A 17,602-nucleotide genomic window follows, 5' to 3' on the forward strand; every position below is an offset into this window, starting at 1 on the left:
GGCAGGATGAGGTTAGGAAGTTTAGTTGTCCATTGTTCTCTTCATTACATGTTCCCTCAGATTCACTAACTGCAAACTTCTCCCAGGGCTTTATCCTAGGCCACTTCTCTTCTCCCTCTCAACTATTCACTTGGAGATCTTACTAGCTCCCATGGGTTAACCTCTTTCCTGATGATTCCCAGATCTCTATATCTATTTCTAGTCTCTTTTCTGTGTTCCCATACCAAAGCAGCAGCTGCCTTTGGTACACATTAAACTGGATTTCCCATAGACATTTCAAACTCAACCTGCCCCAAACAAATCTCATTGTTTTTCCTCCTGAGCCCTTTCCTCTTTCCACATTTCTTTTTCCTGTCAAGGGCACAACCACCTTCCCTGTTAACACTGACTCTGAATCTAGGTGTCATCCTTGAATATTCACTTTCGCTCCCCCACTTACAGAACTCATTGACAAATCTTGCTATTTTTCCCTTCACAGCATGTCCAGTATATGTCTCCTCTCACTCACACAGCTACTACCTTTATAAAGGCCCTCATCACCTCTTACTTGGACTATGGCAATGGCCTACATGGTCTTCCTGCCTCAGTTGTCCCTCCCCTTTCAATCCATCTTCTATTCAAGTGCCAAAGTGACTTTTCCAAAGGCAAGTCTGACCATACATGCCACACCTCTGCTCAGTGAGTTCCAGGGGCTCCCTAGTATAAGCTCCTTGGACCAGCATCTCAAACTCTTCTTAGTCTGACCCTCTCTAGTCTTTTCCTCCATGCACTCTCCTGGTTCCATGTCCTGCTTCCATACCATGCCATGCCCCATGCTTGGAATGCTCTGCCCCTTTCCTTTAGTCTCATAGACTCCCTGGCTTCCATCAAGATTCTGTTTAGATCCCATGGGCTGCAGGAAGCCTTGCCTGAGCCCTTAGCTGTGGATTGTTCCCTACTCCATCTACTCTGCATAGACCTTTAGCCACCTAGTTGCTTCCATGTTGTCTCTCTCACTCGAATATAAATTCCTAGGGGACAAGAGAGAGTGCTGTTTCTGCCTTTCTTTGTATCACTAGCACTTAGAATGATGTCTAGCATATCCCAAGTGCCTGTTGGATGGACTTGACTGGTATCATTCTCTGTCACTTCTTTTCTTTTTCTTTTGTTAATTCCTTTGGTTAGAAGACAATGAAACATAATTTATGCCCATCCAAAAAATGGGATAAATAGCATAACTCTAGAACAGTCTGATATAAAAGGCATTTTCTAGAAGAAAAAAAAAGATTCACTGTGCTTCAGAATAAAAAAAATAGCATGAGAAAATTCCATCAGTTGAAAAAAATCAATCATCTCACTGATGCAAACTATTGCTTCCCAGATTCAAAAATAAAAGACATCATTCAAAGGGAAATAAAGACTAACTGCACCAAATATTCAAAGTATCCAAGACTCTGTTCAAAAATAATTTTACTTTTCTGAGGCTCAGTTTCTTCCTTTGTAAAAATGGGTACATTAATGTCCACTCTACCTACTCTCATGGGATTGGGTGAGAGAAAAGCTCTGAAAATTTTATTGCATATCCCTTGAGGCTGTAATAAGAGCCAAATATCTTATGTTTGTCCAGGTTTTTAAGGTTTTCAAAGTTACAAATGAGAAAAAAGAATCCTCCTTTGACAGCCTCCTGACTCCTCACTAGGACACAAGAGCAGCTTATACTTTTGATGGCTATGCCAGGAGAGGATGTATTCTGGGAGAGCATTGTCCAAAGACCAGCTTACTTATATTTACTGATGTACTTCACAAGGTACCTGCAGGGTGAGGAATTTTTCAGCCACCTCAGTTCGTAAAGTCTATCCTAAGTTACAGAGGGATTGTGTTGCAATAAGTGTTGGTGGATGGAGGACACATGCTGAAATACCTGCTCCTTACAGGCATTTCCTAAAATGCTTGTAAAGTGTTCAGTTATTTTGTTATTCCTATGTGAAGCCTGCAAAAGTTGCTATGTTGGGTAGCATCTCCCAAATCACCTCCTCTAGCATCCTTCCTGCCTTTTTTGTAGATGAGGCTAATGCCAAATAGATTTATTGTATTTAGAAAAAGAAAAAAAGCACACCTGAAATGCTAAAGATTTATCATCCAAAAGAAGGACATAGTTAAGCCTTTGTTTCTTCAATGACAACTCCTATATCCATGGTCCAGGCCTTGGTTAACCCAACCAAGATGTTGGAAAGCAGAGTACACAGTTGTACCCACCAGTGCCGGAATGCAGCCAAATGCCAGATAGACATCATCAAAATTACAAAGGACGAGAAATGGTCATGGGTCAGTCAAAGGTCAAACATTATATCAAGGAGGGCCTCAGATACCATGGCACAAGAAAGACGGGTATTTAAGACAAAAGCAGAGTAGTTCCCTGGCCAAGAGCTCAGATACCATGCCTTACCCAAAGGACCTTACCTCAGACAACAGGATAAATGGTGCTTGGAAAGTGAAAAGTATTTCAGTTTAGTCCTCCATTTCCATAGATTCTTATAGAATGTAATCATCAACCAACTGATACTTTCCCAGTTTGATGGCTAATAAATTTATATGTCCTGACCCACAAACCATTCTAATTCCTAGATACCACCTCCTAAAGTGAAAAACTCATTTCTCTGTCCTTTCACCATGCCTTAACTCCTCCCTCTCCCCACTGCCTACAGTTCGTTTTCTTCCCATTCCATCATGTCTCCTGGAATTTTTGCTTGATTGTTAAATTTCCTTTAATTCTATGTCTCTTCTTTTCACAAACTTTCCATCTTTTTGTGCTCATGGAAATTTGACACTCTCCAGAAAACATTACATACCTGACCATATTACTTCTTCTTTCATGCTCCCTAAAAATCTAAGACATGAAAAGAAGTTAGTATACTCCTTGCTCTTCACTGCCATTTAAAGACCCTTCCTACCATTACTATGCTTTCTTCTACTTTGAGGTTATCTTTATCCATCCATATCACTTGATCCAGATCTTTATTGCCATGATCTACCAGCCTCCAGGTCACTCTCCTTCCTTTATCAAGAAGTATGGGGCAGCTCATAGTCTTCCCCTCTACCCTCATCCTTAGGAACTTTGAGATGTAAATCGATGCCCAAAGAGCTGGCTTCCAAGTTCATCAACTTCCTCATTTCACTTCAGGTACTAACAATGCAGTTACACTTGAATTTTTACCATCATCTAGAATAGTACCATCTCAATAATCCTGGACTCTGAAATTCTCTTCTGATTAGACAATCTTATTTTCCCACATCTCTTTCTGCCTTATTCCTCCCAAACCTAGGCATACAGTGTCCTAACTATTTCTAGTCCTTCTATTCCTCTCTCTCATACCAATTAATCATCTTTATTCTGTCTCCCCTTTTACTCTCTTTGCAAACAATTCAAGTATACACTTCTCTGCAGAATTCCTTGCTCCTTTGTTCTTTTCGTGTTTATTCTTTGACAATCTTTAATTATGGATCACCTCACAATTTACTTTTTCTGCTCCTATTCCTATGCTGCTGAAGAATGCTGGAAGAAAACAAAACAATGTGCTGACTAGATTGATCATACACTCATGCTCTCTAATCTCAAATGAAACTGTTTTTCCCAAGGTCAATAATGATCTCGTGAACTTCTGGATCCAAGATACCTGTCTTTCATGAAATCTTTTTATGGCTCATGGCACTAATTATTCCAGTCACATATACACCTTCCCTTTCCTTGACATCAAGGACATTGCAGCTCTTTCCTGTTTATTCTCCCAACTATCTGACTCTTTCTTCTCAGTTTCTTTGACTAGATCCTAATTGTCCTGTCCTCTAACCACTGGATTTCCACAAGGACCTATATTAAATCCACTTAATTTTCCACTTAATACCTCTTCCTTTCAGGATCTCATTTGTTCCTATCTGCTTAATAATTACTAGGCAAAATCTATCCGAAGTCTATCCCTAATTCCTCTCTGAAATTATAGTGCCACATCATTACCTGCCTGTTAGACCCGTCTGGATATCTTATCCTCAAGTTAGCATGTCTTCATGGATTCTAGCCTAACTGAACAACCAGTTCTCCAATACTGACATTAATTCTTCCAATTGTTTTTTTTTTCATTTGAATTAGTTTATTTAGTCAATTCAGAACATTATTTCTTGGTTACAATAATCACATTATTTCCCTCCCTCCCCTCCACCCACTCTTCCCACAGCCAACGTACAATTTCATTGGCTATTACTTGTGTCCTTGATCAGAACCTATTTCCATGTTGTTGATGTTTGCACTAGGATGTTCATTTAGAGTCTACATACCCACCCATATCCCTTCTACCCATGTATTCAAGCAGTTGTTTTTCTTCGGTGTTTTTACTCCCACAGTGTTTCCTCTGAATGTGGATAGTGGTTTTTCTCTATTTAGTAGATTCCTCCTTCAGGATCACTGCATTGCCACTCTGTGTCAGTCTCTGTGTACAATGTTCTCCTAGTTCTGCTCCTCTCACTCTGTATCAATTCCTGGAGGTTGTTCTAGTCCCCATAGAATTCCTCCAGTTTATTATTTCTATGAGCACAATAGTATTCCATCACCAACATATACCACAATTTGTTCAGCCATTCCCCAATTGATGGACATACTCTCATTTTCCAATTTTTGGCCACCACAAAGAGCACAGCTATGAATAATCTTGTACAAGTCTTTTTCCTTATTATCTCTTTGGGGTACAAACCCAGCAGTGCTATGGCTGGGTCAAAGGGTAGATATTCTTTTGTCGCCCTTTGGGCATAGTTCCAAATTGCCCTCCAGAATGGTTGTATTAGTTCACAACTCCACCAGCAATGCATTAATGTCCCGACTTTGCCACATCGCCTCCAGCATTCATTAGTTTCCATAGCTGTTATGTTAGCCAATCTGCTAGGTGTGAGGTGATACCTCAGGGTTGTTTTGATTTGCATCTCTCTGATTATAAGAGATTTAGAAAATTCTTCCACTTGTAAGCACTGACATAAGCCATTCCTCTTCCTCTCACAATTCTTTTCTTCCTCCTTTCAAGGTTTAGTTCAGATACTCTCTTCTCTATAGAACTGTCCCTGATCACCTCAAAATAAACTGCATTATCCCTTCTCAATTTACCTTACATACCATTTATTTTGGATACATGTTATATTCCCCAAATAGAACAGATGTACCTTGAGACCAGACACTCTTTTACTGTCTTTGAACTTCCAGAATCTAGCACAATGCCTTGCTCTCAGAAAGTGATTAATGAAGGATCGTTAGATTACTGGAAAATGTGGAAGATGTAGGCTAGACAACAAACAGCACCACTAGAGAAGTAAGGTGGACCAGCTAATACACTGGATGACAGTCAGTGCTCCAAATGGTTTTGACTGGTTAGAATACTAGGCTGAATCAAGAAGGATAGAATTTAATGGGGAAAATTTTCAAGGCCTAAACTTGTGGACAAAAAGTAACCCTCCCATTTGTAAGATGGGCATAGCATGTGAAAAAAGCTGGGGGGGAGGTGGGGTTAGCCTACTACAAGTTCAATCTGTGTCAGTAGTGGGCTGTGGGCACCTTGGAATGCAGGAAGAAAGACACAACTGTTAGGAATAAGGAGGTGACATTGCTGCTGTATCCTACCTTCGGCGGGGGTGGGGGGTGAGGGGGGTGTCAGTTCACAGCTGGAGTACATTGCAAGTAGTTCTAAGTGATGCCGTTATGTAGGACAATGATATTCTCTGAGCTGGAAATTGTTCAGAGGATGACAACCAGAATAGTGACATACAGTCCATGTCATGAGAAGACTGGGTGAAGGAACTGGAGTTTTATAACCTGGAAAAGAAAAGGCCTCAGGGGGATATGAGAGCTGCCTTCAAGAGCTGTGGAGGGCTGGCATGTGAAAAGGAATTAGATTTTTCTGAATGCTACTGTTTTCTTTCTCTTACTCTAGAGCAAAAGTTCTTGACTTGGGATCCTGGGACTTGGGCTTTTTTTTAATGGGTGCAAGTTGCAAAAAGCTAAATTTGGCCATAAGGCAAAGTAGAATGCATAGAAGTTTCAAGGAAAAACTGGCTAACTCCTTTTAAGGCATATTGTTGCAGGTTTGACTAAAGAGCCACAGAGATCCTTTCTAATCCTTACATTCTGGGATTCTGTGAATGGAGCAGAAACAACTGATAGAGAACCTGAGTATTAATGTCGAGAGGACATTAAATGGGGGCACAAACCAAACGGCCCAATAAGAGCAGGCCTGAAAGGTCTGCAGTCTGCACCAATGGATAAAATGTCCTCATCCATGCGCCCTTGTCTGAAAGGGGGCACAAGTATAATGAACTAAAGAATCATCATGCAAACTACAGCCAGTCTCGCATCAATGAGCAACCAGTCTAGACCAAGAATGTCCTCTAGGCAGCAGCCAGGAGTTGAGATCCCAGCTTTACTAAGCCCAATTAGAAGAGAATAGCTATAAAGTGCAGATACTAGAGCCAGGCCATAAAGCAGGCCTTATCAGTGACAGTGAGGCACATTACACCAACTTCAAACTCATTCCTTGCTCTAATCCATCAGAAACTTCCTGGCTTTAATAGGCTATAAATGGCCAGGGCTTTGAAGTCTCTGGGATTAGGATCTGGAATAGACAGACTGAATGAGAAACTCAATGCAGGTGGAAAGTACTCTATGGGTCTGAATTAAAAACAAATCCAATTAATCAAAAGTCTTCATCCCTGGCTGCCAATGAGGAGATTATAGGAGTGGTGATGCATTAAAAATAAACAAATAGAAGCAGGCCTGGTGGGCAGGAGTGACAAAGTGCTTAAGGGTGGCCAATGGGAGGCTTTGGCCAGTGCTCACTTTGGGGTGCTAAGCCAAAGGCTATGAGGGGCATGCACTGCTGACCTTCCCAGTCAGAGGCAAGGGCATCTTCTTTTGGAAAGCCAGCACAGTATCAGAGCACAGATAAGGAAGGAGAAAACAAATGCCTTTTAAGTTAAGTTTTTGTATAAACAAATAGTCTGGGATTGCTGAGGGAAGCTGGGGTCTGTTTTCCTAAGGTTATGAGGCTTTGATCCCAAGATTGTGAGCCCACAGCATATGCCATCCACAGGGTCTGACTAAGGTGGCCCACCCTAGCACCCAAATGGAATGTCAAAGAGCAGTGGATTCATGGTAGCTTTGGTGCAGACATTGCTCTGCCTCTCACACAGATTCAGTTATCAGTCTTGGACAAGGACTCTTGCTTTCAAGTCAGACAGATGGATTCTTCTGATTTAAATTAGGTTTTGGACAATTATTAGCCTGTGCGAACTTCCTCTCTCTGGGTCTTGGTTTCCTTATTTGTAAAATGTAGATGATCGCCAGGTTTCTTTCCTTTTAAGTCTTATGAAAGTCAATCAAAGGGAATGAAGTGCCAAGGAGGTGGAACACATCATTTCCAGCCCTTCCTCTGCCAGGTACAGTAGGCATGAGATCTCAGCTAGGCACCATCTCTGAGTCTCAGATTTCTCATCTCACTCACATAGACAACAATCACGTCTCTAGAATATTTCCCATCATGGAGATAGGGATCAACCCAAGCAGAAACCCATGTCAGGCCCCATCACCACCCATTCTCCTTTTCTTACCTTCTGGAGGGTTTTTATTCTGATTGTTCCAGACAACTAGCAGCTTGGAGAGGCTGGGCACCTTGGATACCTCTGTGATGACTCTGAAGAGGCTCTCCACTCGATCATAGGTGAGGACAATGGCAGTGAAACCCTGGGACTGTGGTGGGATCAATGGAAGGAACAGGGGGTTGCTCACACTGCTCCACTTCTGTAAGATGCCAAATGAACAAAGATTAGAACAAGGGGACTGCCTCTGTCCCCTCAAATGCCTAAATATCTTCATAAATTTTGTAGCTATCACCAAGATAAAGGTTCACAGACTCTTTTGAATGTCTTCCCTTCCTTCAGACTTTTCTCTAACTCCATGTAGCCTTGCTGGAAGGATGCTAAAAGGACAAGAGCACTAACCACAAGAGTCTGAAAGCTCCAGTGGGCTTCAAGCCTGATTCTGCCATGTACAGGAGGGACACAATTGTGACTTAAGCTCTCTAAGTTTTGGAATCTTGTTCTATGAAATGATCTTTATACTACTTACTTTATAGGGGGATTGTGAGGAAAGTAGTTTGTAACCAATAAATCAGTACAAAAATTGGAGGTTCTATTATTATATGGATAAAGAAAAATGATTTGACAAAAACACAGATTCAAGTTTTGGGGATAAAAACTCAATGTTTGGCAAACATTGCTAGGACAATTGGAAAATGGTAGTTTGGCAGAAATTAGATATAGATCAATATCTTATACCATACACTAAGACCAAACTAGATTTATGACCTAGACATGAAAGGAGATATCATAAGCAAATTGGAACAGGGAACATATTAACTATCAAATTTTTTGGTTAAAAGAGGAATTTATGAGCAAACAAGAGATGGAGAGCATTGTGAGAGGTAAAATGGATAATTTTAATTGTGGTACATTTTAAAAGTATAGTCAAGACTAAAAGGAAAACATAAAATGGGGAGGGGCATTTTATAGACAGTTTCTTAAATTAAGATCTCATATCTAAAGTATATAGAGAACTGTGTCAAATTTATAAGAATAAGAGCCATTCTCCCAATTGATAAGTGGGCAAAAGATATGAGGAGTTTTTAGATGAAGAAATCAAAATCTGAGATAGGGTATGAAAAATAAATGTTCTAAGCCACTACTGATTAGAGAAATGCAAATCAAAACAATTCTGAGATATCATCTCACTCTTATTATATTGACTAAAATGATAAAAGGGCAAAATGACAAATGTTGGAGGGGGCATAGAAATATGGGAACGCTAATCCACTGTTGGTGGAACTATGAACTGATCTGACCATTTTGGAGAGCAATCTGGAATATGCTCAGAGAGTTATGAAACTGTGTTTTAGCCTTAGACCCAGCAATATCACTATTGGGTCTGTTCCCCAAGAATATCAGGGGAAAAGGAAAAGAATTTATATGATTCAGGATATTTATAGCAGCTCTCTTTGTGATGGCAAAGAACTGGAAATTGAAGGGATACCTATCGATTGGGGAATGGCTGGACAAATTGTGGTATATGATTATGATGGAATACTATTGTGCTATAAGAAATGATGAGCAAGTTAGTTTTTTAAAAACTTGGAAAGATCTACATGAAGTAATGAAGAGTGAAATGAATAGAACCAAGAGGATATTATATGCAGTTACTTAATAAATATTTGAAGAATAACTTGTGAATGTCCTCCTCCAGAGAATAAACTGAAAAATAGAAACACAAAAGACTCAATCTATACATACATTTCTTTTTCTTGGGCGATACCTTTTAAGGTGCAGTGAAGGAAGAGAGAGACAGAGATATGTGAGAATGAATTCTATCAAGTAAATAAAAGAAAGTGATACTTCCTCAACTGCATGCCCAAATGAATTTTAAAATACGGGAATTTGTTTTGCTCTTGAATCAAGAGCAGAAACAATGTTTACTACTGGAACTATAGGTTGAGTTCAGAAAATATCTCCCCTGAAAATGTTTGTGGGAATGGAGCTCTTGCTTTTTTTTTCTTTTTTTAACTTCTGAAACCAAGGGAAGTGTATAAAGCTGCTTGATATTACTTGTGCTTCAAATAATGTGAGGTGACATTGAATTGACTTTACTACAGCATAAGTTTCACATGTAAGCATTGTTTTTTCTTGTAATTTTGGGTTGAATTAATTAAGAAACATTTTCAAGGATGCAATAAAAACTTTAAAAAAAGCTCTCTGGGAACTTCAGTTAGAGAAGTTTTAATTGAATCATGACATTTGAAGTTAGATGGCAAATGGCCTTTCTCAAGTCCTTAAGAAATGTTTTTTCAATCATTTATAATAAACATGTATGAACAAATAAATGACCCCTTCATTAGTATAGCATGCTACAGTAGAGAAAGCACTGACTCTGAAGTCAGAGGATCTGAGATCAAATGACACCTCTGATGCTTACTACTTATATAAACATGGATAGTAACTAAGTAAGTACCAGGTAGTGTATTAGACAATGAGGATACAAGCCAAATTTGAAGCAGTCCTTAACTTCAAGTGACTGATATTTCATTAAGAGGGACAATATATGATCATAAGAATGTGCAAAGTGCATAAGAAATAAATAAAAGGTCAATTGGGACAGAGTAGAACTAGCAGATGAAAGAGCAGAAAAGGCTTCGTGCAGAAGGGATACCAGAGCTAAAATTAGAAGAAAACTAAGAACTTTTAAGAAATGCAAATGGGGATGTAGTATGTTCTGGGTATGGAAGGGCTGTCTGTAGAAAGGCACAGGGAAAGGCAAAAGAGCCTCACATATTAGAAACAGTCAGAAGATCAGTTTGGCTATACTACAGAGCATAGGAAGTTATAGAAAATAAGATAGGCTAGAGTCAGTAAAGGCTTGAATTTTCAGAGTAGGTCATGTTTAACCCTACAGGTAATAGGGAGCCACTGGAGTTTACTGAGTAGAGGAATGACATATTCATTCCTGTGTCTTAGGATAATCTCTTTGGTGGGAATAGGAAGCATAGAACGGGAAGGGGAAGAGCCTGAGGTAGACACATCAACCAGGAAGATATTTCAATAGTGCAAGAATGATGAGAATTTGAACTAGGTTAGAGAGAATCAAATCAATAAGACTTGGCAGCTAAGTGAATATGTGAAGATGAGTGGGGAGTTCAGGATGACTTGATGGATATAAACCTGTTTGGCTGGGAAAAATAATCAAAAATAGGGAAAAGGTTGAGTTTATGGGAAAAGAGATGAGTTCTGTTTTGGACATGTAGAGTTTAAAATGTTTACAAGATAACATGTTTAAAATACTCAATAGGTAGTTGATTATATAGAAATGGAACTAAATAGAAAAACTAGGGTTGAATATAAAAGTTTGGAAATCTAAGAAAGTGAATGTGGTCAACAAGACCAAAAGTATAGAAAGGCCTAGGTCAGAACTTTAGGGGTACATTTATAATTAGGGGGTATCATATGAATAATGACCCTGGGAGACTGAGAAGAAGCAGGTAGACATGTAGACAGAGAACACAAAAAGCACTATCATAGAAACCCAGATTGGAATGGAAGGAAACGTGAAGGGAATAAGCACTTCTTTTAAAAAAACAAATGAGCATAGCCTGGGAGGTTGGGTGATGAGAGATGAAGGGTGCCAGGATGCACATTAGGCTAAGACATATAAGCAATGTATAAGGGCAACCCTGCCCTGGCATTCCTATCCCTGAAGAGCTCTAGGAGAGAGTCTTTATAACTATCTCATGGTTTCCTGGTATAAGTCACATAGTCAGAGCCACAAGGTATCCTGCAACTACACTCAGACCACTTGTGGGCAGCTACTGCCATTGTACATGATAGCAGCTGCTGACCAGATGGAACAGTTCTGGACAAGAAATGCATAAATCCCATGAATTACACATGAAATGGGAATTCATGGAGACATAATGGGAATACTGGAGCTGCAATGTAATGAGGATAGGAGGGCCAAAAAGCCCACACTGAACCAGATCTGAGTTTCACAACAGAAAGAGACATTTGGAAAGGTCACCCTCAAGATGCTGACTACCTCTCCATTACTCTCATTCACTCCTATTCAGCTATAGACACCCTTGAGAAGGTGGATGATTCCAACTATTTTTTTCATTAGCATCTAACTACATTTCCTGAAATCTTCTGGAGTTTCCATCCCCAAAGCCTTCTCATTCTTCATATTCCACACGTTTATATAGAGGCTTAAGGGCAGAAATGGTACAAGATTTATCATAATGAACCACCAGGAGTCATAGAAGCCTCTCATGCTGGAAAATGTTGAAGAAAGAAGGAACAGAAAGTTTATAGAGACTTTGAGAAGAGGATAAGTAGAGGGAGGGAGCCACTGGAATTAAAAGTAGAAGCAATCCAGGAGTCATTTAAGCATAGGTCTGATTATGTGGCTCCTCTGATTGAAAAGATTCAGTGACTGATGCAAATACTAACAACATGGCAATGGGTTCAAGTCAAGAACACATATGATACCAGTGGAATCACGCGTCGGCCACGGGGGGGGGGGGGGGTGGGAGGGAGGAAAATTAAAAAAAAAGAAAGAAAAGAAAGAAAAAAAGAAAAAAAGAAAAAAAGAAAAGATTCAGTGATACTACTTCAATATAAACTCCTCAGACTGTCATTTAGAGACCTCTGTCTTACCTCTTTCCAGCCTTATTTCATGTTATTCCCCTTCATGTACTTGGTGGTGCAGCCAAAATGGAACACTAGCTATTCCTTGAACTTAACATGGCAGACCCCATCTGTCCTATCCCACAGGCCAAGAAAGCACTCTCTTCTCATCTCTGTCTTTTAGAAACCTTAAGTTCCCTCACAATTCAGCTCAGATACCACCTCTTCTTCTGGGAAAGTTTCCCTGCTTCTCGCCCACACATCACCCCATCATCAGTGCCCCCACCCTCCTCACAATATTTTGTATTTAACTGATTATGTGTTTGTGTTCCCAATAGAATGGAAGCTTCTTGACACTGGGGATTTCTTCATTTTCCATTACAGCTCCCTAGCTTAGCACTGCGCCTTAAACAAAGCACATACTCGATGAACTGAATTTGTCTGAATGAAGAAGCTGAGGTCTGATTTATAGTTTGTTCCTCTCACTTTTCTCCAGACAGGGCTACTAAAAGCCTTCTATCCTTGATGGTGAATTCTGGTGCTTAAGCAAAGCCCATCTCCAAATGCTGTAATTTCAGAAGGGAAACGGAATGAAAGGCACCAAATATCGAATCCTGACACAAAATGAGCACACAGATAAAAAAAAAAAGGTAAATACTATCATTGGCATAGAAGGACAAAATATGAAAACTAACAAAACACGGTTTGTTCTTTGGAGAGCAGTGGAGAACTAACAGATGCAAATGCTACTTGAAAGACACAAAGTTAAATTTTATTTATTTTAATTTTTTTTACAAAATTAAAGTTTAGAGAACAGTCGCATGGGAATTCAAACTGGGGTACCCTCTGTAATTTTCCATGGCTCTGCTTTCAAGACACAGTTGGAAAAAGAAAGCCAGATTGGCTGTTGAGATATCCAATACCTGGCTTGGATATCGGCCTGTGTGCCAATCTTGCTTGGGGAAATGAAGGAAAGGAAGATAGATGGAGAATCCTCTTGGTGGAGAAGGGACAGCTTCTCTAGATATTTAGCTCTTCCATACCAACCCAAACTACCTGGCATAAGGGCAAAGAACTAAGGAGGCAGGGTAAGTGACACCATGGGGAGACATGGGCAGAACTTTCCAATGGCATTAGATACTTGACTGGTTGAGGAAAGGATGGCATTCTGTCAATGTTTCCCCATGAACTAAATAAATTCAAATCAAAACAGAAGTATGAGTAGCAGAATTAGACAGATCAAGGTCTCTGAGTCCAAGGCACAGGATACCCTTTACCAGGTAAATATCACCAGTTGTCTCTTCTCCCTTCTTCCTCATCTCCTGTCATTTGGATGCCTTCTCCCACAATCTCCTCCTTCACCCCTGTCTCACATGAAGAAGTGGCCCTATTCCTTACAGAGGCTAACCCTCTGCCTATACAAAAAGTCCCATTGCAACCCATCTCTTCCAAGAGATGCCCCCAAGCTCATCCTCATGCTATTTTGGCATAGCATCTGGCCCCTAGTGGGTATAATACATGTTTATTAACTAATTGAGAGTTAATCTAAGTGACTTAGATAAAAAGCTAGATCATAGAATCTTGAGCAGAAAGGGGCCTTAAGGATCAAATCTAACCCTATCATCTTGTAGGTAAGAAATAGGAGAAAAGTTACTTCTTTACATTATATAAGTAAGCAGAGCTGAGATGTGAAACAAGGTTCTCTGACTTCACATCCAAGCTTTTTCCTCTTGATCTTACCTTGTGGCACTGGGTTTGCCTCGGTCCCAGAGTTTCATAGTTGGACAGGGCCTCAGAGGCCATCTAATCCAATCTGGGTCTGAAAAGAAATCCCCTTCCCAAATGGTGAAGAAGAAAGAAATGGCATCAGGAAGAATGGAAAGGAATGAGTTTCCATCACAGGAGGTCTGTTAGGTAACCATCTGTTAGGGATGGCAAATCACAAAATCTTAGTTGGAAGGGGTGTCAGAAGCCATTTAATCTATCCTATTCCTACAGATGAATTGTTTTTATACTGCTCCCAGTAAGTGGTCAGCAAGCCTATACTCCCATGACAAAAAAATTCCATTCTCTACACTTCTTTCTGTTGAGACAGACTGTTGTCATTTCTTCCCTCCCCTTTGTGTTTGCTCTTTCTTCCCAGGCTTTAGATATTGATGAAATTAAAGCCAACCATTTGATTTAATATGGTGATGGCTATCTGGACATTTTCAATGTGTGGTTTAAAAAGTGATTTCAGTTAAATAAAATACAACTAGAGTCTATAAATTAATTATTTCATTCCTAAATGGAATAGTTAAAGTGCTGGGCCTGGATTCAGGAAGTCTTAAATTTGAATCTCACCTCAGACACTTGGTAGCTATATGACTATAAACAAGTCACTTGCCTTCTTTGTACTTCAAAGAGGAATAATAGTATCTCCCTCCTAGGACTATTATGAGGATCAAACAAAAGAATGCATAGACAACACTTTGCAACCACTAAAGTAGCTATTCTCAAAGTATGGTCCAGGGATCCCAAAGAGTCCTCCAGACCCTTTCCAAGGGGGTTGCAAGGTCAAAATTATTTTCATAGAAGTATCAAGATGTTTTAATTCCTAACATAGTAAATATCAACACAAATAATTCGCATAAACAAAAGCTCCATAGGGAGTCCTCAATCATTTTTAAGATAAAAAGGGGTCCTGAGACCAAAAGTTTAACAACTTCTACCTTAAAGCATTACAGAAATGGTAGCTCCCTCTTGGGGAGGAGGCCATTTTCCTTTCTTTCTCAGGTTTAACCTTCATTTCCATATCAACATCTACTCTTATAACCAGGGGACCAAAAAAATATATGTGCATGTTGCAGCAAATATACTAGCCTTTCAGTACTTCAATCTTTGACTACACTCTGTATCAAGAATTCTGACTCATATTCTATTTCTGGACATTATCTATCTATCTATCTATCTATCTATCTATCTATCTATCTATCTATCATACAATCCCTAATTGTACCTCTGAATCTATCAATAATTCATACTAATATTCTCTCTCAATATCTTTGTCTCTCCCTCCCTTCCTTTCCCAATCTCTGTCTATAATCACTACTCATTTTCTAGCTTATCTTCTAATGGGGGAGACAACACCACAGCTATACCGAAAGGAAGAGGTTATTCCAGTTAGGGAGCACAGAATAAGCAAAGGCAGAAAGACAGAAAGCAGACTACGTGTAGGAGATGAACTGAGATGGGATAGGATGGGTTGGAGTGGAATGGGATGGGATGGAATAGGATGTAATGGAATGGCTGGCATATATTGGGAAGGAATGTGGGAGAAAAGATTGGCCAGGAAATCTGGGGCATGGTTATGGAGTATCCTCAAAGACTCTATACTTGATATGATTTTATGTTATTAGATGCAGGAATAACATAAAAGTGATATTACAGAAATAATAATTCCAATAATGAAAACTGACATTTCTAGCTTTATACTTTACAAACAACATTTTAATAAAGTCTTTTGGTCTTCATCACAACCATAAGTGAAAAGTCTCATTTTACAGATGAGGAACATTTAAATGAGAGATTAAGTGATTAATTAAGATTAAAAGAGAGATTAAGATTCCTAGCTAGAATGCACAATGAAATCATTTGAATTCAGAACTTCTGGCTCCAAGTCCCACACTGTTTCCACTAATCTCACACTTATACATAACTTTCTGGTTTGTCATGTTCCTTCCTCACAAAAGTGCCATAAGAGAGCTAACAGAAATATAGTAATGCTTATTTTACTGATGAGAAAAATTGGGCTGAGATCTGCCAAGTTCACATAGCTAGCTGGTAAACACTATAACTGAAATCTGACCTCAAATCTTCTGGCTCCAAGCCAAGAGCTCCTAACACTTCACCATGCCTAATAGCATGGAGAACAGAGTAGAGGCAGAAAAATGGAAGACCTAATAGGACATGAGTTCATGAAAACTTGAATAAAGAGTCAGTAACATGGGCAGAAAGAGGTGAATCCAGGAAACATTTCAGAAGAAACAGCAGGCTCTTATAGACAGACCTTATGAAGTCATTTTTGGATAGCTCAACTCAAGGCCCCCAAATGATGAATGAAGCTGCCTCACCTCTTGATGCAATTCTAAAGGTCTTGGGTGAAGCCATGTACTAAAATGGGCTCCCACTCCCAAAAGTGAGTTCCATATCTGGAGCCAGATGGTCAGCTTCCCCTTACCGATTTTGCCACTGTCACCGTAAACACAATTGACATTTCTATAACACTCCAAAATGGGCAAAGCCTTTTCTATTTATTATCTCATTTGACCTTCCCTACAGCACCAGGAGGTAGCTGCTATCATCCTCTCCATTTTACAGATGAAGAAACTGATTCTGACTTCTAAGCCAATGTTCTTTCCAAAGAACCAGGTTGCCTCTCACTTTGCATCTCTCCCTGGCAGCAAGCACAGGGTTTTGCATAGAGCAGGCAGATAATCAGTCTGATCACTGATAAAACCAATTCATTTACAGATTAGGTTAGTCCAGATGCCACCCAAAGTCCTTTTCTATCCTAGAACGGTATCTATTGATTGCGCTGGGAAACTACTCCAGAACAACTTTAGCAAAGTTGCAGGATGTAAAATAAACCCACATAAATCATCAGCATTTCTCTACACTACCAATAAAGTCCAACAGTGAGAGAGAGAGATCCCACTTACAGTATTTGTAGACAATAGAAATGAATTGATTCAATAAGCTAGAAAGGCAAGTGCTCTGGAGTAGTTGAGACTTGTTCTAAAATGGAGCAGAATTAAGTGTGGCTAGAGCCTCTTTCCAGATCTCCCCCTACCTTCCTTATGCCTCCTTTCAATATCTCACATCCTCACCCTGCCCTTCATATCTCTGGGTCTTTACTTACTCTCTCTCTCATACCTGGAATGAGATTCCTCTCTTTTTTGGAATGAAGCCTTCCCTGACTCCTCCCCATTTCATTTATTTATTTATTTATTTTAAACCCTAACCTTCCATCTTGGAGTCAATACTGTGTATTGGCTTCAAGGCAGAAGAGTGGTAAGGGCTAGGTAATGGGGGTCAAGTGACTTGCCCAGGGTCACACAGCTAGGAAGTGCCTGAGGCCAGATTTGAACCTAGGACCTCCCATCTCTAGGCCTGGCTCTCAATCCACTGAGCTACCCAGCTGCCCCCTCCTCCCCATTTTAAAATGATCTGTCCTGCTTCAAATTTCCTGTTTTTTGTTTTCTCATTCTCTTCATCTGGACGTGTGTGTGTGTGTGTGTGTGTGTGTGTGTGTGTGTGTGTTTCCTCTGTTCAATGAAGATCCTTGAATGCAGGATCCATATTAACTCTTTCTCTCTCCAGCAGCTGACAG

At 39.9% G+C, this 17,602-nt stretch overlaps 1 protein-coding gene across 3 annotated transcripts in view; it reads right to left on the reverse strand.

The window, feature by feature from the left end:
- EXT2 (exostosin glycosyltransferase 2) overlaps window positions 1-17,602 on the reverse strand; it is a 187,851-nt gene that overhangs the window by 62,415 nt on the left and 107,834 nt on the right. For all 3 annotated transcript variants that reach the window (XM_001362679.4, XM_007497354.3, XM_007497355.3), the window contains exon 9: window positions 7,618-7,807. In XM_001362679.4, coding sequence (XP_001362716.1) covers window positions 7,618-7,807 — 190 coding nt within the window. The remainder of the gene's footprint in view (window positions 1-7,617; window positions 7,808-17,602) is intronic.

Source organism: Monodelphis domestica, chromosome 6 (assembly GCF_027887165.1).
Source record: "Monodelphis domestica isolate mMonDom1 chromosome 6, mMonDom1.pri, whole genome shotgun sequence".
Taxonomy (NCBI): domain Eukaryota; kingdom Metazoa; phylum Chordata; class Mammalia; order Didelphimorphia; family Didelphidae; genus Monodelphis; species Monodelphis domestica.